The sequence below is a fragment of the Amblyomma maculatum genome, chromosome 1, assembly GCF_055883805.1.
Source record: "Amblyomma maculatum isolate TAMU_Amacu chromosome 1, ASM5588380v1, whole genome shotgun sequence".
NCBI lineage: Eukaryota > Metazoa > Arthropoda > Arachnida > Ixodida > Ixodidae > Amblyomma > Amblyomma maculatum.
This window is the reverse complement of record NC_139344.1, coordinates 223,412,470-223,434,617: the sequence shown is the minus strand read 5'-3', so window position 1 is coordinate 223,434,617 and position 22,148 is coordinate 223,412,470. Positions and strand designations below refer to the sequence as shown.

At 47.0% G+C, this 22,148-nt stretch overlaps 1 protein-coding gene across 2 annotated transcripts in view; it reads left to right on the top strand.

Annotated features, from left to right (window-relative positions):
- The first annotated feature begins 1,244 nt into the window (after positions 1-1,244).
- Positions 1,245-22,148, top strand: part of p130CAS (Serine_rich_CAS and FAT-like_CAS_C domain-containing protein p130CAS) — an 89,150-nt gene continuing 68,246 nt past the window's right edge. The window contains exon 1 of one of the 2 annotated variants that reach the window (XM_084590378.1): positions 1,245-1,507. In XM_084590378.1, the coding sequence (XP_084446504.1) occupies positions 1,427-1,507 (81 nt within the window). In that variant the 5' untranslated portion in view covers positions 1,245-1,426. The remainder of the gene's footprint in view (positions 1,508-22,148) is intronic. The other variant, XM_084590379.1, reaches the window with a different exon arrangement.

Here is a 22,148-nt window from a genome sequence, read left to right as displayed (position 1 = left end):
TTTCGATGGCGGCGAAAAGCAAGGCGTCCGTGTGCTGTGCGATGTCAGTGCACGTTAAAGAACCCCAGGTGGTCGAAATTTCCGGAGTCCTCCACTACAGCGTCTCTCATAGCCTGAGTCACATTGGGACGTTGTTAAACCCTAAAACCAACCTGGTATAGCCGCGAAAACAAATTTTCTTTAAAAAGAAAAACAATGTAGCGCGCGTGACAAGGCCCACAATGTCACCCTGATGTGCAGTTTCACGCATAAGCACAGCGCCTGTGACGTAGATCACCCAACCCACATATTTCGTCACCCTGCTAGCATCATCTCGGAGCCAGACAGGCGCACTAAGGTTCGTTGTCAGTTTTTTCGTTTCGACTGCGGCATCGCTGATAGCCGCCGCGTCGGCATCCATTGAGCGCAGTCATTGCGCTTGAAGTCCAGCCTCAAGGCGAGCATTGGCCGAGCGACTTTTACGCCGGACGCGCCGCGCCGCAGGCGCTGTGTAAACGGGTGAGACCCGCCGGCGGCCTAAGAAGGCCACATTTTCGGCCGTTGTAAAACCCGCGCTACAGTTTATTTAAGAAAAACTCTTTTTTTTTTTTCGCGGTTTTGCTACTTGGAGGACGAGCTCCAATTCTGCAAATACAACTTGCCCCCTAATATGAAAATTAAGAAGTAAATCAACGCATCTAGTATAATTTGCGATTTAACTGAAGCCTTCTGCGTCTTATATTATGTCCACCGTAGCTCCCAATATAGCCCCGGGACTGAAATTAATCAAAAGTCAGTTGCGGATTTTTGTTTGACAATTCGTGAAAAAAAAAAAAAGAAAAAGAAACGGTATAGGTGGTAGTGGAGGGGCCCTGTGGAAAGAAGAGAGATGAGTAACTGTGCATGAGAGGTTTAACCTAGGATCTTGGTGAAGGAAAACGCTGTGATATTTTAATGCAATACCAGACAAGCAAAGACAACTTACTTTTGGGCTAGCTGTTTTTGTTAATTCTTAGAAATTTCAAAGGCACAAATGGAGCTGACACCTTTAAATGAAAAAAAAAAAAAAAGGAGGGGCGATATGGTGGTTGCCAAACGTAAGAACGTCAGTTCGTTTTGCAGCAGTGTGCCACAAGTCGAACTTTTGTCAAGCACTATCTGTAATTGATTTTCCCATGTGAGCGTCGCTACACAAGCTGCTCTGTCAGCGGCCGGAGGGATGCGAATGCATTTTTCCTTCAATCGCTGCGCTTCCGCTACCAAAGTCACAGCCCTGGACGATGCATGCGATGCCTCCTCGTCGGCCGCTATCAGCGTCACCCCGTTTCCTCGGCCTTCGCAGCGGAACAAAGCGCAAGCCTGGAAGCAAGGGCGGCCTTATCGCGGTCTCCGTTATCCGCACCTGAGCGCGGAGTCCGGCGGCGAAGCAGTGTTTGCGTCGGCAGCTATGGCCTCCCACGACGTGCTGCAGTCGGCACTGCTGTCGCACAAGCTCAAATATCGCCTGGCCGCCGCCACAGCGTCCCTGGTGAGCCCCACTCATTTGCCCCCTCTTGCGCAGACGGATGGACCGCGAAAGACATGGATAAATCCGCGGGCCCACGACCTCGCAGCCCCGCTTCCGAACGGGTTGCGATCCGAGTCACTCTGCGGCCCTCGCAATTTATATTCCTGAGCAGGAGAGGGCATTGCGATCGACGTGTCATGTGGGTGCATTCAGCTGCAGCCCCATGCCACCGCTTGAAAGTTACGCGATTGTCGCGCCACCTTGAAGATTTGCAATATTTGGAATAACAATAGGAAAGAGTTACCTCGAAAGCCACTCTTATTAACTAGCTACCTGCGTGCATGGACTCTAGCAAGAAACATGGCGTAGTCATCAGTTCGCAACGCGAGTGGTCCAGCGTTCGCTGTCTTGTGGCAGCGTTAGAGCTGATATATTACGCAGCATTCACTTAGTACCTATTTTGGGGCTACCGGGAGGCGTGGCAAGTGATTAGCTCGTACACGTGGGAATTTTGCCGCAGGTGCACGAAGGAAAGGGGTGGGGGAGAGGCTCCGCGGACGTCGGCGCCAGTGACGCAACATTTTGTCACTGGCGCCGACGTCCGCCAGGAACAGCACAGCATGCGCCTCCATATACCTACTGTTCGAAAAATGTTCACCTGAATGAGACGCAAACTCTATAACCCCTGCTGCACTCAGCATCATGTATTCAATGTGCGCATTTACTATTTGCACATATATATATATATATATATATATATATATATATATATATATATATATATATATATATATATATATATATATATATATATATATATATATATATATATATATATATATATATATAAAAGGTTGTTCTAATGCACATTTAATTGTCATTTCTACCACAGTTCGCGAGCCGTACACGATGGCGGCGGGGTGTGTATATACGTCCACGCACTCAGACCAAGAGTGCCTTCCTTTTATTTATTTTCTATTTTACGAAGAGATCCTTCGCTAAACCTCTAACTTAATTGTCAAGCATCATTTTTTTTTCCTTCACTGTGCACACGTTCCCCTAGTTAGCACGGAAGGGCAACTCACTTTTTTTTTTGTTCAGTTAACACGACACGCTCTGCAGTGGAATATTCATAATGCATGCCCGCACTCTGTTACTACATATTGATATAGAAACTCGAGGATATTCGTACAGACGCAAATCAGCGCACCGACAGTAAACCGAATTAATGCGCGACTACCGATAATTTTTGCCAATGTGCTTGCTGTTTTCCAGCCATACGCTGCTGTATAGAGAATTGGCGGGCAGAGGTCGAAGTACCGAACGCGCAGTTCGTTCAAGTATGTGTGATCTCGGATGCTGATCTGTCCCCCCAGACCAACTACGGCTTCCCAAATTAAGCTGCTTCCGCATACTGGATGACCGCAAATATTCGCCGCCAGCACGTCGAAAGCGTTGCATCCATGGGCCTGCCTCGAATCCTCGTTCTGGGTCTCTCTGTCGTCATCTTGGAGCAGCAACAAGCTTGTGATGGGCTTCTTTTCGGACTGTGTATGCCTCCCATGGCAACCATCGGAAGCCCGAATCTAGTTTTCCCTTCCTTAGGAAGTCCTCACCGCCTTTGAACGCGCTATGTGTAAGAGCTCTCACGCATATAAGGTAGTACCGGCGGTAACATTTATTTGAATCACCTTCTTTGCACACAGCCTTGAATAGCTATAGCCTAATTCTGCGCGTGAGAAAAACAACACATCCCAGTCGAAAAAACTACAGAACCTTGTCAAAAATAGACAAAATATTCTGTAGTTCTGTACTAAACGTCAGTTCTTTCTGTAGATTTATAGTAGTTTTCTGTTCTCTGTAGTACTTTTCTGTTGTAACTACAGAAAATTCTGATGCTATTACAGGACGTTACGTTGTCACAACAGGTTTCCCGTCAAAAACCGCACAGAAATTCTGTCGTAACAACAAAAAATTTCCTGTAGATTATTTTTTTTTCCTCAACTGGGAAACACAGCATTCAATCTGAAGTAAATAACGAGCGCTCAGTGCAAGTGGATAAAAATTCTTTGTGAGTGTCCGTAAGCTTTTGACGGCCGGCATGCTTACCATGCCCTAAGGGAACAGGCCTAGGCGTACCAATGTTCTCTGCGATACAAGCAACGCTGACTCTTTGCGGTCGCACTGAAAGCATCGAGGCTTGCGCGTTATCAACGGCGGAAGACCGTGCAAAGTGTGCAGCCCCGTGCAAAGTGTATGCGATTGCAACGGGAGCCTCAATGGTGCTTCTTATGCGGGCAGCATGGGCACAAATGTTTCTTCTGCTGCTTTCCGCACGTAGCCCGATACGTCCCCCCCCCCCCCCCCTTTTTTTTTTTTTTTTATGTAACGGAAGCGCGTGGCGTAGATAAGCTAAACGAGGCCACTTTTAAGGGCGACAAAGGTAAGATCTCGTAGTTTTCGGTTGAGCACAAGGCACGACGTCACGGTCTCTATTGAAAAAAAGAATGTTTTTTTTTTTTTTTTTCGATAGAATATGAGTAGTTGCGTACCGATATCCCTGTAAAAGCGAGGAAAAAATTTTTTCTTTCCTAGTTTGCACATTGCCTCCCGGCTGAAAGATATGATCTATTCGCAGCCATATCAAGAAATATGACTGCATGTCGGAAAACAGTTGCCGTTACATCTAAACGGATCATAGTTGCACACTTCCTCCGGTGAAAGGCGACCGCCACCTGCCTCTTGTGTCCCGCGCAAAAGCAACCGAAAGTCAGTAGCGACAGGTGCCAAGATCGTGGCTCGAATCGCACTTTGTGTTTTCACTTACGACTCGCTCCTTTCTCCCATCCGCACGAGCCATCTGCTCGCGCCGAGAGATTGGCCAAACTGCGATCGGCTTCTTTTCCGCCGCGCTGCGCGCGCAGCTGCGAGCCGCCCGCTGCGTGTTGACCATCCGGGCCCCGAGATAAACGGTGCTCCTGCTGGAGTGCTCCGCTGCCGTCACCCCTTTCCCTGCGGCAGCTAGAAGGGCAAAAACCAGCGAAGCCTTGAGGGCCGCGCTCACAAAGAATGGGTCGCCGGAACATTAATATTCGCAGAGCCGCACGGCAGGGGTCCGATAGAGAACTGCGCAACCGAGGAGCTGCGCGCGGACTGCATATACGTCTACACAGTGCACGTGCGTGCCAAGCATGCTGACGTGCTCGGAGTTCGCGCCCTCCCACGCGACCTGTGAAGTGGTCGTCCGAAGCACTCCGAGCGCAACGCGCTCGACGAGTGGGCTAGCACTGTCCGTCGGGACTGGAGCTACGGACACTTTTGCTGAACGTGCAGGCGGAAGAGAAAAGCGGGACCCACGCGCCCCTGGCTCCGACAGCCGGCCTAGTTTGGGAGGCACGTGCTCTGTTGGCGGGCGCATATTTGTCCTGTTAAAACGAGGCAGAGGAATATAGAAGGCGCCAAAAAATCATGCGGCTTAATTCTCGAAGCTGCCTGAGAACGGTTCCCAGTTGGCGCGCACCTCAGATCTCAGTAATCTCGAAATGCCAGCGTGAGGTAAAGCCAAGGCTCCGGCCGGCCATTCATAGACAGTTATCGACTACGAATTTTAGTTTGGCCCTTGATTTGCTGGCATCAGCTCCACGATTCTCCTGCATTTTATCGCGACCAAGCACAGACATAGTGATCCACAAAAACGTTCCGAGAGCATTGCAGAATCTGCAGTGGAGGAATGCAAAAGCCTGAGCGTTTCTGCTGCGCACGGTACATCGCGCTCCCCTCGTCGAACACAACCAGCGTTTCGTTGGACGTATCAAAGTTCACCTGTATTCTATGTTTGGTTTACAGCAAAGGAAAGGCGCTGTATCTGTCACTCGCGGAATCTCGCTGACACATCTCACCGACAACAAAGCAACGCTCAAGCTTACGCATTTCTCCAGTGCCGATACTGCAGTGCTCTCGGAATTTTTTTCGCTCTTTTACTCCTTAATTATATATTTTCTTGATTAACTGACACTCATTACACAATTCTAAATCACTATCACGCATTTATTTGGCTCATTAAGTCAGAAACACATCCACTTCCGTTTAGCGTGACGTCACATCTCTTGGACGTCGACATTAGTCGTATAGCTACTTCGACGTCTGATATATTTTACTTTTACATTTTTGTCTCTAATTAATAAACTAATCATCCTATTGGCACATTTTTTTTTTTTTTTTCTGCGGCATCCTCACATCATCCTCTATCGATCACAACCATATTTGATACTAACTCTTCTGAGAAGGACACAACGGCTGCGGACATGTGTACTCAGGTTCTGTACACATGACCTTGCCGTCATAGCCTAGTAATGATTTCTCATTAGTAATATCGCCGTATGCCTCTCCATACTTGGTTTTGCGTCCCTAGACATGGCACGACCCGAGTACGGCACACCATATGTATCGTCAAAATGTTGTATATGTTACAATAATTACGATAAAATATTATTACAAAAGAACAAGAGCAAAGGGCCTCTCGCCAACAGGGCTGATTTCTCTTTATTTCTCTTAACCGATCGTTTGCAGTTTCAGCCGCACGGAGATAACTATGGATACGTTGACGTAGCCTCGCCTCGGTGGAGGAGTCCCGGGATAGGGAGCTCGAGTCTGGGCACGCGAATTCGATCCCAGCCACGGTGGCTGCGTTTCCATTAAGGCGAAACGCAAGGTGCCCGTGTACTACAAGGTATCAGTGCACGTTAAAGAACTCAAGATGGTCTAAATTTCTGGAGCCCTTCACTACGTTGCCCTCCGGTGAAGCAGTCGGGAGTCTTAACCACTGCGCCACCGCGGCGGGGCACTACGTTGTCCTTCATAGCCGATGTCGCCTTGGGACGCATTGGGACTTTTGCACGTTTGCGAGCAGCACAGTATAGCGGTGCGCAAGTGGCCCGTCACTGAATTTGTTTTCGTATTCCCCGTGGTTTCTTTGGAAAGTGGGAAAAAAGGACCACGTGACATATATATCATGTAGGAAACAATTTATGGAAGGTTTTCTGATGGTGCTCTACAATTTTGCGTATCATATTTGAAAGAGGTGAGTAACTAAATATAATTAATCAATTAGTTAAGTGAGAAATAAAGAAAATAGCCTGAGTAACTAGTGCCAACATTATCATCAGGTTCCATTCGTGTCCGAAGTGTCTTTAAATTTTAAAACATGGGTTCAATTTATGTGGGACAATCTTTATAATGCACTAAACGTAGGTACATGTGAGAGTATACTAAGACCCGGGTAAGGCACGCGGCAACCGCCAACGGGCAGTGGGCGGCTGTAGCGATGCATCGCCTGTTGGAATTTTTTTTTTTCTTCTTTTTGCTGTAGCGTCGGACACCTGGCGCGGTGCGCGTATGCAACCTCGGGAGGAAAGCCAGGTGTATAGGCCTCATTAGTGTTCCTCGATCTGTTCGTGATCGGCATCCAGAAATGAGGTCCTGTCTAGCAGCAAGTCTGTAGCCACTGTACCGATGCTCTATTTCGGTCTGCATGTGACCGCCATGCACGCCGAACTCTTTCCAATAAGGCATTATAGGCTGAAAACTTCGATGCCTCTCGCTTATATATATATATATATATATATATATATATATATATATATATATTACTGTTGCTATTGGTCAGTGGAACAGTATACACGACACCACAGATTATGGATAATTGTTACCGACTGCTTTTCTTTTCCTTTTTAAGCTGTACTTTAGCTACAAAGCAGAGCTTCAGCACATTCATATCCCAGAGCGAAAAGGAACACACCTGTTTTCTATTCGGGAGGTGCAATGAAGGCGAAGGCTAAAGTATGAAATTAATGAAACGCTGGCGGTTGATACTTTCTTCAATGAATTACCAAAACACCGTACAGTTGTTTATACTCGCGCGCACGCTGCGCAGGTATTGCTAAGAACGACTCTTTAGTGCTGTGCGCCACTCACACACACACACAAAAAAAAAAGGTGCTCCCGTTTATGTATATTGAATCATAACGTGTAGCGTGCAGTCAGAAAAGCCCAGTTATTCGACTAAACGCGTTGCAAGAGCATCAGGCGACTGACCCAAAGTTCCGTTTTTTTTTTTTTTTTTTTTTTTTTTTTTTTTTTTTTTTTTTTTTTTTTACTGTCCGGTGAGAAGCTCAGCACATACACAAGGTGGCACACTGCGGCAAGACAGCAATCAGGTCCCCCGTATGCGCTATAGGCGCGAAAACTGCGAGCCCTCAAATGCAAGTCTAGGGTGCCAGCATGGGCCCACATTAATCACTCGTCCAGACTCCGGTAGATCGTGCGCCCATGGGCGCCATGCGGAGCGATTGGAGGAGAGAATATATATGTCCGTGCTGGGGCGAGGCACTACCATAAAACGAAGCGGGTCGTCATGGAAAGGCGCCCTGCGCGCGCCGAAGCGAAATTGTTTACGGATGCGGCAATGGGGAGTGAAACGGCCGAATTGGCCCACCGGGACATACTATATCTATCAGTGGCGAACAAGCCGTGCCGGCGTGGAGGACAATGAGAAAGCCGCCGTGGCTGCGTGTGGCCCGTCTGCGGATAAAACCATCAATTTGTTTTGTTTACTTGTTTAGGAGTTCCAGGGTGAATGTTGCGTCCAAAGTGCCCTGTGAATTGAGGCCAAGGACCTTGAGCCGATTGACCAGGACTAGGTATGTGGTCGTCGTGCATCCGCGGAGCTGCATACGTAGTTTCGAGAAAGTGGTCTACCTGTTATTTAAAAGGGAAACTTTACTAGCCTCATCTAGACAAGGTCACTAGCGCGATAACTTTGACCTAGGTGTGACGCGGGGATAAAAAAATGGCTGAGGCTTAGCTTGGTTAAGCCTGGTCAGACGAACTATGATCAGTTGCAAATTGAGGGGGCACCATTTAGGGCCCATAGTAGTCAGTCGCGAGGTAGTGATATCGATTTCCGATAGTAAAGTATTGTGTTCCTCTCAAATGTAGCCATCAGACGTCCATAGGGTAATGTCGTCGGCGTACAGTTCCATGTGTAGGTCGGCTATGTTGGCGAGTTCTTTGGCCAGCGGGGCTAGGGTTTGTTTCAAGACAGAAAACCGCCATGGAGTGCCCCTATTCGGGAGAAGTTATGTGATATAGTTCCATGTTGAATGTGAACCTTTCGGTTGGTTAGGAAGGCTCGAATGTATTGCCATATTCCTAATCCGCAGCTCGTGATGGCCATGGTGCGAATGATATGGTCGTGGCTAATATGGCCAAAAGTTTTTTTGAACGTCTACTGCTTGAATACCGCGTGTGCTGGTCATGTGCATCGGTGTGGAATATCGTTTCCTTCAGGTGGTGTAGCGTGTGATGTGCCGAGAGAGTGGGACGAAAACTAAATTGGTTGTTGGATAGGACACCTGAAGCTTCCAGAATTTGTTCGAGTCTATTGAGCATTGCCAGTTCAACTAATCTTATCACACAACTGGTAAGTGAGGGCGAAAGTTTATGACTATAGAGTACCTTGTTGAATTACGGTTGCGCGCGGAGGTAGCGAATGGCTTTGTATGTGATGTGGTCTGCTCCGGGTGTTGTAGAGCGGCGTATGTTTAGCAACGCTCTTTTGATCTCGCCAAGAGTGATACCTTAGCCGAGATCTTGGTTAGGCGGAGGGGGCATAAATGGTTCCGCCTCAGTCGAAGGAATCCTCGTCAGGATGTAATATCTCGTAGCGTTTGGGTGATGTCGATGCCCTTTTGCATTTTGAAGGTGAATGAGGCATTGGGTTTTGTAGCAAATGTGAGCTTGAGCGGAGCTGGGTCTAGGAGGACTCGAAGAATGGACCAGGTAGGTTTAGTGCCTAGCGTGCTCTTCATAAATAAAGCCCAATTGTTGCGTTCGTGGGAGTCAGCGTAAACTTCCGCGGTTTGTGCGAGGACGGAGATGCGAATGTAGAGTTCGTCTGAGGTGGCCTCGTCGGGCCTCCCAGGGATGTAAAAGGTGTAGGTTTACCTGTAGTGCTGCGGGTGGGTTCTTTTCTCGCTTGCTAGAGAATCTTACCTGGAAAATAGGCACTTGTCTGTACATTAGCAACCAAAGGTCATCGCTCTTACCAATAGTATGTGACGTACCACAAAGAAGTATTTGGGGCATCTTATTTAATACATATAGACTGATATTGTCAACATTGACACCTCAGTTTAGTTTGTAACCTATGCAGATGACAGTACATTACTTATTTCTTGGAATAATATCAGCCAACTAGTGTTAACGTGCCCCTGAAATGTTACGTGCGGTAGTATTCTAATGCAAGAAATCTATAGAGCTGGTCCTTATGAGTATTCGAGTTAAATTTGAAAGCTTTTGCGTGGAACGTGTAATTAGCAATAATTTTTTAAATGTGCTCCTTGGGACCCCTCGTGACCGATTGCGGTAACACATCCCAACGCGCGCGCGTGAAAACCTCACATGTGACGTCACACGGGCTTCTGGGTGCGCCTGCTCATTGGACGCTCCCAAGTTACGCTGGTGGAACGGGGCGTGATCGGCATGGAGGAAGGAAAAACTAGGAGGGAGCGTGACGTCACGCGGCCAACCTTCGCAAGCCAAGCGCCGATGAAGCCGTTCCCTTCCCCGCTTTTTCGCTCTCCTAGTCTGCCCCTATGTTTTGATGTCGGTGCGTTTTAATGCGCGCGTCTGCAGGGCGCGCGGCTGTCTGCTGAGGCGAGCACGGGTTATCGCGCCGATTCCCCAGTGCTGCGCGCGCGACAAACCCCGCGCGGCGCCGATTCGCGAATGCGCAATGCGCAGCGGCAGTAGATATCACCGCACGCTATCACGTGGTCTAATCACGACTTGTTTACTTCTTTATTTTTTTTTCTTGCGTGCCAGCGTAAGCTGAGTTGAGGGGGGAGAGGAGGAGCGTAATTTTCTATCGTACATATCTGCAGTGCTAATAATGGCAGCTTAAAATTTTTGCGCTACGGTGACGATCGAGGGAATACTTAATGCTCGCGCGCATTTTCTAGTTGTTTTTTTTTTTTTTAATTGCTTTGCATGGGCTCTTTAATATGTAATGATACCCTTGCTAAACTCTAAACACGGACTTCAGCGAATCAGATCAATGTAAACCCAATTAAATCGAAAGCCATTATACTTCGTGCTAACATATAAAGTAGTTTCTCCCCTAGATTCACTCATTTTTTTCAAGAACAGCATATAGAAATAGTTCACGATCGAACACAAGGTTCTTGGTGCACACTTTTCCTCCCTCCTTCTTACTATATTTCTGAAAAGCTCTCTGCTGTTACTGCTGTAATCTGTTACTGCTGTACAGCTGGCGCAAATTGCTCCCCTTAAGTGCTGAACTACGTATTTACTATGCTCTATACTTTTCTCGCCTTAACTCCAGTATGGAAAAAAATTAAGCGAATATAAACAAGCTTCTCGTCTCTCAAAATATTCGTCTCATAGTACATTTTGAACCAACGCAAAATATTTAACCCATAATAACACCACTCAATATGATCTGTGTGGGTAATATTTATTTATATCTCATATTACAATTAACTTACATTGCTTTTTGATAGGTGTGAGTAATTTCTTGACAAAACTTGCATCTCTTGAGCATCGCAACCCAATAGTTGACACAAGATGCACTGGTACGTGGTCAGTATACCACACTTTAGAACGAATTACAAACTACACTCAATATGATCTGTGTGGGTAATATTTATTTATATCTCATATTACAATTAACTTACATTGCTTTTTGATAGGTGTGAGTAATTTCTTGACAAAACTTGCATCTCTTGAGCATCGCAACCCAATAGTTGACACAAGATGCACTGGTACGTGGTCAGTATACCACACTTTAGAACGAATTACAAACTACACTCAATATGATCTGTGTGGGTAATATTTATTTATATCTCATATTACAATTAACTTACATTGCTTTTTGATAGGTGTGAGTAATTTCTTGACAAAACTTGCATCTCTTGAGCATCGCAACCCAATAGTTGACACAAGATGCACTGGTACGTGGTCAGTATACCACACTTTAGAACGAATTACAAACTACAATCCTCGGCTCATAATCTTTCGTTTTTTTCTTAACATGTATAAAGACGGTACTAGTTTCAGTCCTAAGGACTTAAGAACCTACTCAAAACTGGTCAAAAGAAACATAGTAAAGTCAACCTTTAAAAACGCACTCACAAAATCCTGCGAACACAAGCTGCAGGCTAGTTTTTCCAACCAAGTGTTGAGGCTGACGCAATCAGGTTACCCGCAATCTCTCCTTGCATCTGTAGCAGAAATAATCCTGAAAGGTATGAAGCACGAATGTGACGTTCCAAATGAGGCCCGACCGCGGAACAAAAGGGTTGCTGTTGTGCCGTACCTGCATCAAATATCACACAATCTGAAAAAAATTGGTAAAAAATCAGGCGTCGAAGTAGTCTTTTCAGCCCCACTGCGCCTCTCAAGCCTGTGTAACAAAGTCAATAATAAGAAAAAGATTAGTGGCTGTACAACCAGGCATCGCGACCCTCTCGCGGCCTGCGAGGAAGGCGTCGTTTATTCAATTCCTTTAACATGCGGTAAGGCTTACATAGGCCAAACAGGGAGATGTTTAAATGAGAGATTAATGGAGCATAAGAACGATTTATCCGGGGCCCTTTTAAAAAACTTACCCGCCCACTGTCGGGGGTGTGACAGCAAAAAGAAATGCACCCCCAGTTTCAAGAAGACAACCATCCTGAAGAAACATAAGAATCAACTGACGCGCGAAATTGTTGAAGCCGCCTACATCTCAGGTCTTAAGGAAGGCTGCGTAAGCACCCCATCTATCTCGCTATCTGAAAAAGAATTCACCTTTCTCTCTGGCGGCATTTGATCTTACCTAGATTTTAGAAGCACACCCCTCACTTTTTTCCTTTAGCCGTGTTAATTGTTGGCGCCCTCCTTCGTATTGCTAACCTTTGTTACCGCTTTTCGCCTTCCCATGTTTTTAATAAAACGCGCCCCTCTTCTCTGTTTTTTCCATTGTTACCTTCCGTCATTGCCCGCCCCCAACCCTGTTTTTCCATTCTTGTTTACACATGCCCGTAGTGCGTCATTTCACGAAAAGGTTTGTCTGCGTGTTTTTCATGATGCTCCTCGTGTAATCTTTTGATGTCCCGGACACGTGTGTTTTGTATCAGTTCACTCGTGCGCCCTGACGGTCACGTCGCCGTGATAATTCCCCCTGGTGGGTGTTTTCTCGGTGTGCATATAAGGGCGGGTTTCAGTTTCCTCTAATAAAGTTGCAAGTTCAGCGCTCTGTCCTTCTTATTCTTCTTTTCCTCTGATTGTGTTCGCGCTGCTGATACATATGAATATTCACTTGGTGGAAAATAAATTTGAAATAATTGGATTTGATCGATCCTACTGGTCCAAAGCTGTTGATGGAGGTGCTGCTGGGTCTGCTGCGAGATAATAGCCAGTTTGTTCCTGTCCGTGAGCAGTGGTGTGCATGCGGGGAACAAATATATTGTTTTCTTGGACTCACCAGTCGAAGAAGTGGCCGCGGCCGAGAGGCGCGCAGGAAGCTCGGTACGGAAGCGACGTTTAGTGATGACGTAAACAGTGGCTACAGCGGTATGTTGGAAATGCCAGCGGTATTATATGCTGGCAGTTCCAGCATACTGCTGTACTATTAACTCAACATGCCGCTGTAATATTACATTTAGACAATAAATGTGATTTGCAAAGTTCATGAGGACCTTCAGAAATCTTCATCCCATTACTTGCGACAAAGAAAACCTCGCGTGTGCATTTTTTTATCTTCGAGCTTTAAAAAAAGCCTGCGAAGCAAAACAAAAATAAAAACAGCGCGTTCGTGCGCCAGGATTGTGCTGCTCTCAATCTTGGTTTGAGCGAATGAAATCAGCTGCGGCCTGACTCGACGATCCGGTTAAAGTGGTAGGCATGGTTGCAGCGAGCTGGCGAGCTGGCGAGCTTGATGTGTCCGCTGCAACTTGAACCGTCACGTGCGCCGGCTGGCTGACGCGGGCGAAAAAGCCATCGTAGACACATCAGCCTGCAGCTACAACGCGACTGTGGGGCAACAGCCGCAGTTGATTTTGTTCGCTTAAACTGCGACTGAGAGCAGCACATCGTGGTGCGCGAATGCGCTAGTCACGTGTGTGTGTGTGTGTGTGTGTGTGTGTGTGTGTGTGTGTGTGTGTGTGTGTGTGTGTGTGTGTGTGTGTGTGTGTGTGTGTGTGTGTGTGTGTGTGTGTGTGTGTGTGTGTGTGTGTGTGTGTGTGTGTGTGTGTGTGTGTGTGTGTGTGTGTGTGTGTGTGTGTGTATTTCGTGGGTTTTCTTTCAAGCTCAGAAGTTTGTCTTATCTCGAATAATGGAATGGTGGCTTGTGAAGGTTCTCTTCGACTGCAAATCCGATTTATAGTCTAAAATGAATATTTATATAAAAATTGACTGGGTAACTAATCACTTAATTGCAAAGCAGAAAGTTGCCTGTGATGCTCAAGATGACTGGTAGCTGTATGCGAATGGTTTCCCTGGCCTACCTCAAATATTTTATTCTTTAACGCATGGTTCAATTTAGCTGGGACACCCGGCCGGTATATATGATGGTAAGGCAGATTGATTGAGTTGCTCAGTAATAGTGGCATGAATTACGGTTTCCATATTTAGAGCTGTGTTCCCTTTGTCTCGTTTTTTCTGCTTACTTTTTCGAAATATGTTATAACCTTCAGCGCAGTCTTGGCGGAAAAGCGCACATTGTTATGCGCAAAGACATCGTTCCGGAAACCGGACTTAAAAAGTGGCGAGGCAGTGAGCCCGACCTGTTCTCACCGCGGACTCCATTCAGGTCCTGCCAGGCCGCCCCGTGGGGCGATCACCGAGCAAGCAATGTCAGTTATATGCGCTCCGTCATAATGCAGGGTGTTGGCACCTTTGTATCTGGCCAACCGTATTAGTCACTCCACATGGTTTAGCGCCAGCTTCTTGACAACCAGTCAGGGGAAACTATAAACGCATGATAAATAAAAAAAATAAAACGATACTGTGCACAGAGACAAGGACAAGAAAGGACACCACAGGAGGGGAGGGGGAGGCAGAGGGGGGAGTACGCTGCGCTTTTTGAGTCCCTTCTCGCCTTGTCTCTCGCAGTCATCATCATCATCATCAGCCTGATTATACCCACTGCAGGGCGAAGGCCTCTCCCATATTTCTCCACTTAACCCGGTTCTGTGCTAGCTGCATCCACTTGACCCCTGCGAACTTCTTAATCTCATCCGCCCACCTAACTTTCTGCCGCCCCCTGCTACGCTTTCCTTCCCTTGGAATACAGTTTGTTACCCTAAGCGACCATCGGTTATCCTCTCTTCGCACTACATGTCCTGCCCATGTCCATTTCTTCTTCTTAATTTCCACTAGAATGTCGGTAACTTGAGTTATTTCTCTGACCCACTCTGCACGCTTCCTATCTCTTAATGTTACCCCTACCATTTTTCGTTCCATAGCCCTCTGAGTTGTCCTCAACTTAAGTAGAGTCTCTCGCAGTACCGTTTATTTATCATGATTGGCCTACTCTTCCAGCAACGAACGCACATCCGTAGACAGGTGATAAGCTAACTAGGTAGTGTTACCTGGTTTGTGGGGTTTAACGTCCCAAAGCGACTCAGGCTATGAGAGACGCAGTGTTTTACCTGTCTTCCACCAAACCAGGTCCATCGTGCCGAAGAGGAAGATGCTGTGACGACACTGCGCCTTTGAGTTCTAAAAACACGCGACGCCTAAAGTCAATTTATGGTGCATTGCATATTTTCTGCACCTCCAGCCAAGTATTATTCCTTCTTGATATAATACTGAGTCCTGCTCGCGAGGCCTATATTGCAAAATTTCCGCGGAGTATGCGTGCGGCGACCGGGAAATCCCATGGGGTGGCGGCGCCTGCACTGGACGCGCGCCGTCCTGCACCCAGTGGGAGGTTCGTCTCGGCTCCCTTTGTGTGTGTGTGTGTGTGTGTGTGTGTGTGTGTGTGTGTGTGTGTGTGTGTGTGTGTGTGTGTGTGTGTGTGTGTGTGTGTGTGTGTGTGTGTGTGTGTGTGTGTGTGTGTGTGTGTGTGTGTGTGTGTGTGTGTGTGTGTGTGTGTGTGTGTGTGTGCGTGCGTGCGTGCGTGCGTGCGTGCGTGCGTGCGTGCGTGCGTGCGTGCGTGTGTGCGTGTGTGCGTGCGTGCGTGTGTGTGTGTGTGTGTGTGTGTGTGCGCGCGCGTGTGCGTGTGTGTGTGTGTGTGTGTGTGTGTGTGTGTGTGTGTGTGTGTGCGCGCGCGTGTGCGTGTGTGTGTGTGTGCGGGTGCGTGTGCGCGCGTGTGTGCGTGCGTGTGTGCGTGCGTTCGCGCCGCACAAATGGCGCGTTTCAGTCGGGGGCCATTCGGACCGCATCCGGATCTTTCGGGGGATCACTCGCCGGATAAGGATTGCTCCGCGCTGTAAATGGCTCTACCAGCGGCACAGTGAACACGTGTCGATGCCCGAAAAAGAAGCGCCAGCCGCGAAAGAGCCGCCCGCACGAGACCTAAGATGCAGGCGGGAGGCGCACTTTCCAAGAGGCGCGATCGTCCTCCGACTGCGACGTGTGGGCCGCCTTGTTTTGGCACCATCACGACTCTATCACCGCAGACGTGGAACGGAAGAGCGGGCGAAAAGCGTGTCGGCCTCCTTCCAGAACTGTCTTTTATTTTTGCGCGTCCCCTTCGAATAGATTCCGATCGGTGCATGTACATTAAAATGCAATCTCGTCTATGGAGATAAATGACGTACACCACTTGTCCCGGAGAAAAAAGAACACCTGTTCGGCCGCCGCCGATGTTGCGTTTGTCTATTGCATGATACAGGGACCAGTTTGCTAGTGTTATTCGGCGAAGTAACGTAACCTTGAAAGATGACGATCACCGCCGCAGCTCCGGCGGCCCAACGCGTCCGTGGGACCCTGCACGCCGCGTCGGCGTCAAACTGAGCACACTCGGCAGGAACTACAAGCCCCCGACGTTTAGTCTCCAGCGTAGATAAACAGCTCCTTTTTTTTTTATGCATATAATAGGCTGGCCTGAAGATGCTTGTTTGTCTGTATTTTTTTTCTTTCCTATACTCGCCCGTTTCCTTCTAGTAACGCATGCATGCACGCTCTAATGGGACCACGATGCAAGACCTTAATTGTCCCAGCGTACACCTGCACCGTTTGTTCTGTGGTGCCGGGGCTTTCGTGCGATCTATGGGATTTCGATTGTAGAAGGCCAAGTTAACGTACAAAAAGTTAAATAATAGAACACCAACATATCATGGCGGCGCAGGGACGTATTCTGATTCATGCCCAATACGAAGACTCGGCCAGCCTGTACAAGGGCTCATGTATAAAAGCCGAAACATGTGCGACACCATGCAGTTCCGTAACTTCAAGGGCACTTGGCAGCTTGCGTGTGCTGAATGCGTAATGCAGCAATCCGTCACTCGTACATGTAGATTTTTTTTTTTTTTTCACGCGTAGAAATTGCATCTGCAGGTCAGCTGCACCTTAATCGTGTTTGGATATATAGGACTAAAGAACTGTGCTCAGCTGGGCGGGTTGGTAAACTAATAAATAAGTATTTTTTTTTCTTGCGTTTGGGGAACACTGTGTATATACAGGGAGTTCAACCAACAGTATCAGCACCTCCACAGTATTGCTTACTCAGCCTATAGTTCTTTCAGTTATGAAAGAAAGAAGTCGATATAGAAACCATGCGCGCAACGTATCCGCTCGTTAGCTTTCTTTTCTTATCAAAACGCCGCGAAATGGTCTATCTGTGCATGGGCTATGAGGACCAAATGAGCCCCTAATTCGTGGATAGCGTCCCGTGTATTGAGAAAACTGAAATTTGGAGGAAACATATTACGCACTTCTAGAATAGTATCAGCGCAAGTATAGGGGACGCTCACACTAAACCACACCATTTGACCGTTCCGTGCCAGCGGTCTGCGCATGTGCTATTGGCCTATCGCCCTTACCGATAGGGCAGCCCTGTTTTAAAACTCGTTACAACTAGTCACGACTGAAAAGAGATACGAATCGGAGTCGGGCGACGGGTAAACGAGGAAAAATGGGCGGCACTGCAATGCTGGTCCTCAGGGGCCTGCCAGCAGCTTGTCTGACCTTTGGGCAGTGAATTGTAACTGTTTTGCTTGGAGACTGACATTTCTTTGGCTTCCTGGAATTCCTCTCCAGACGCGATCTTTGCGGCATTCATTTCACTTTGCAGAATAGCTAATCATCGTCATCATAATCATCAGCCGGACTGACATGTACAAAGCGCAACTTCCAACTGGTTTAATTTCGAAAAGGCCGGCACATTTAAACCGGCGCTGTGCAAACACAAGATTAACAAGACAATGAACGCACTGCTCATGTAGCGTCCCGCCGCCAAGTGTTTCGCCAGATAGCAAACGTGTAAAACTGATTGATATCCTTCGATATACAGTAATCAAATACAAGAAAAGGCCATGACACGAATAAAAGGGAAGATGAAGCATGAAGTGAACGATAAACAAATAACATTTCTTAGCAAAAGCAGTGTCGGGAAAAAAAAAACAAAAAAAAAAGGAACAATGTGTAAAATTTGCTCATCGTAGCAATAGCAGTGTCAAAAAGTAAGAAAGAACTAGATGCCGAAAGGCCAGAGCAAGGCAAACACGGTGGGAAAAGGCTTATCTAACGAAACAGCAAACGAAGGCTAGGTCAACAACCCACCAAAAGAAAGGTGAGGCAAACAAGAAAAAAGAATTCACTCGTGTCCATCTAAGTATACGTAACCTTTCGAAGATGAACCAACTCTCCCAAACAAGAGTATCACTTATCTCATTTGGAGTTCAGTCTGTCACCCTTAGAGACGACCGGTTATCTTCTCTTTGCGCTACATGTCCTGTTCATGCCCATTTCCTCTTCTTGATTTTGACTTAAATGTCATTCACTCAAGCTTGTTCCTTGACCCACTCTGCGCGCTGCAGTGTCTCTCAACGTTACACCTACCATTTTCAGTTCCATAGCTCTCTACGTTGTCCTCAGTTTAGGTAGAACCCCTTTCGTTAGCCTTTACGTTTCTGCCCATAGGTGAGCACCGGTAATATGCAACTGTCTGGTATACTTTCCTCTTGAAGCATACTGGTAAGCGGGTAGTCGTGGTCTGCGACTACTTGCCAAATGAGCTCCGCCCCAATCTTATTATCCTAGTTATTTTCCTTTAGATCTGCGGTCTATAGTAACTTTCCTAAGTAGCCGCATTCCCTTACCATTTCCAGTGCGTCGCTACCTATTGTAAACTGCTGTTCCTTTCCGAGGATGTTGAACATTACCTTAGTCTTCTGCATATTAATTGTAAGCCTCCCATTCTGTTTTGTCCGTCTAGATCATTAATCATTGTTTGCATTTCGTCCCATGAGTTGCATAGCAAGGCAACGTCATCAGTGAATCGCAGATTACTGAAATATTCTCTATAAACCCTTATCCGTAACTCTTCATCTGTAAAGCATCCGCCAAGGAGGCTCAGCATTATTAAGACGGTTGCCTACTGGACCCGAGTTTCCGGTTTGGAATCCGATCCGATGGTTCTTTTTTATAATTTGAAAGCACTACAAAAGGTAATGGTCATTCATAGGCTTCAGCACTGTTAGCTGGCGAACTTTTAAGGCCCGTCGGGATGACTCGCGCATTAGAGCCGGTATACAAGTTTGAATTACCCGGTCGAGGCCACGTGGTTGTGATCTCATGAAACAGCTTATCCAACCACAGCAACGGCACAAACAAACCACAGTGGTCGGGCAAGATTCCTGGTCGGCGGCGGTGAGCGGATGAGCGACTTCACCATGGTATCGCTGAATCTCGCGTTGGTAACCGTGCTGTGGATCTTTTTTGCTATGTTGTTGAAACCAAAAAAGTCCAACGCTATTCTATAGTAGACATGTTCACACGGTAGCTGCTCCGTACATCTTTTTTATTTTCTTATTTACACTCCGTTTCACAGGCTGTTTGCAGCACTATACGAAAGGGCGGCCTTCGTAAAATCGAGGAGCGCACAATGTGACTGCATGTGTTCCTACACGCCTATCGCCCACGGATGTAAGAATGTGGCAGGAACACAATATATGTTGTGCGCGCCATCCTGATTTTACGCAAGCCGCCCTTACCTTTCGTAATGCTACAATTAACAGCTCGTGAAATGAAGTATAGTACTCTGTGTTGTGTTGGGGACATTCGTCGTCTGTCTACCTTCCGTTATCTTTTCTGCAGTTTTCTGAAAAAAGCATGATGTCTTGGTCAGCCCTGGTTAACCACCTGCTTAAATCTTCACGGGGAATGGCATTCACTTTAATCCCGATAAACTCAAAGCCGGACGTCGGTCGTTTAGACCCTGCGGGCATTAAAAGGGCGACCGCAACGCCACGTTTGGCCCTTTAATTAATTAAAACTCTTCAATTAACCATGGGTATTAGTAGAAACCTTGCTGTGATAGTTTCAGTGCTGACGTAATTATTGTAGAAGTGATGCTTTCGGGACATGGATTGAATCTTATATCCCTTTACGGCGTCGGTCCCAAGCTCACGTTACTCTATCATTTTATTTTCATTTTTGTTTGCATGGACGATTTATTGGGTCTGCGGATTTTTACGTCACTTTTGTAGTGGTTGGTTGAGGAGGATGGTGGAGGTCCCTTTTAAGTCATGTATTCTCGGACTGTTTTCATCGAAAAAAAGAATGAGGTCCAGCATGGTTTTCGTAGGTAAAATTTCTCGCTTGTACAGGGGAAGGGCTGCAACCCCAACCCATAAATCCGCTGCTCACGTGCTTAAAGGATGTTTAGGTTCTGATGCAATACTGTAGACTATCAGGTGAGCCATATTGGGCGTCTCCGAATCTATTTGAACCACCTGGAATTTTCGATATATCAGTGATATCTGAATACTAGGGCATTTTTCGCTCTGCTCAGTGCAAAAGTCGCAGTTCAACATCAATGTCAAACCTTTGAGTGAAGCCGTAGCAACGCTATTATTGCATAGTTGCGTGGCTTATGTTGAGCATAATAGCACTTCATTAATTGCAATGCTGCAATGCACGAAATTTAAAAAAAAATGTATAGAGTGGAAAACGTTTCTGCACGTACTTGCACCCGAGGGCTTGGCCTCCCTGTTTTGAAACGCTATTTGTATGCATACAGTGCGCTTCACGCAACTTGAACTTAAAGGATTAAAAAAAAGAAAAAGGAACATCCTGGCTCTGAAATCAAAAACATTGTTTGCCATCATGGTGCGCTCCTCAGGTTTTTTTTTTTTTTTTTTTTTTTTTTTTTTCATATTCCGCTCAATAAGTCAATTAGCGAAGATCATTTACGTCACTTTTTAAATAAGAACTGATGCAATCTTTTCTAGCAATGTAGTGTCGCGATCACAATATTGCGAGACGTCTAAGATCGCGGCATAACTGCGTGTGGCCCAGCCGCTGCAATGACTGAACATCGCGTGTTGAGATGAGACACTGGACGAAGGGAAGAGGACCGACAGTGTTGTTTTCTTTGTTTAAACTGTGTTAGCGGTATGAGCGATATTTACTGATAATGGCGGTGTTTGTAGCCTCCACCGCTCGATGTGTGAGCCCCGCCCCCCCAATGAACACTTCACTTTCCAATAAGGTTACCCGGTCCGCCCTCCTTCCACCTTCCCTCTATATAGATACAGATATGGTGCAATTTTTGCCTACCCACTTGCTCACACATCGGCACCCTCCAAAACTTCCACTTCTGAACAACCCCCCCCCCCCCCCCCCCCGCAATATGGGACGCTGTTCCTTTTTGCTTATCATTTTACACGCCGTCATCTTTCAGGTGCATCACCCCCAGCCTCCCGCCTCCCCTAACCTAAATAGGGTACTGCCCCATACTCCCCTCCTCATCTACCGTTCAATTCCAGAAGCGCCAGCCCAATTCCCTTCCAGAACAGGTGCTGCCCCTTTGTACCCACCTCCCCATCAACCGTAGTAACCTTCCAGAAACGCGACATCGCCCTGCTGTCTCATTTTGCACACCTCTCCACTCATCGCCACAATTCAGGAGCGTCACGTAGCTCCCTTTCACCCCCCGAACCCCGCGCGCACTGCACTCAGTAATACAGTCCATCGACCTCACCCTACAAAATCCCTCAACAAAAAAACAACTGCTAATTGAAATTGAAAGACATCGTGTGAGAGTGATTAATGATAAACTGAATGAGTAGGCAGCTACTACAATAATAATAATAGGTTCATAAGAAAGGAAAAGCGCAGTATCTGTCACACTTGTTCTGCGGACACTTAAACCGCGCCGTTAGGGATGGCAGAAAGGTGTAAGTGAAAGTGGAAAAAGAGAAAGAGATGCCGTAGTGGAGGGCTACGTAGTAATTTTGAATCGCACAGTACACGGACGCCACTGCCGGCGGTTGGGATTGAACCCGGGAACTCCGGCACAGTATTCCGGCATCATTGTGCCACCGCGGCGGGGCACAACTACTCTACTGCTAACTAAAATTTCTGGCGTCACGACGTGTGACCGACTCCAGAACAACATCCGCCAGAGACTGCCGTTGACATCAAGTAAATT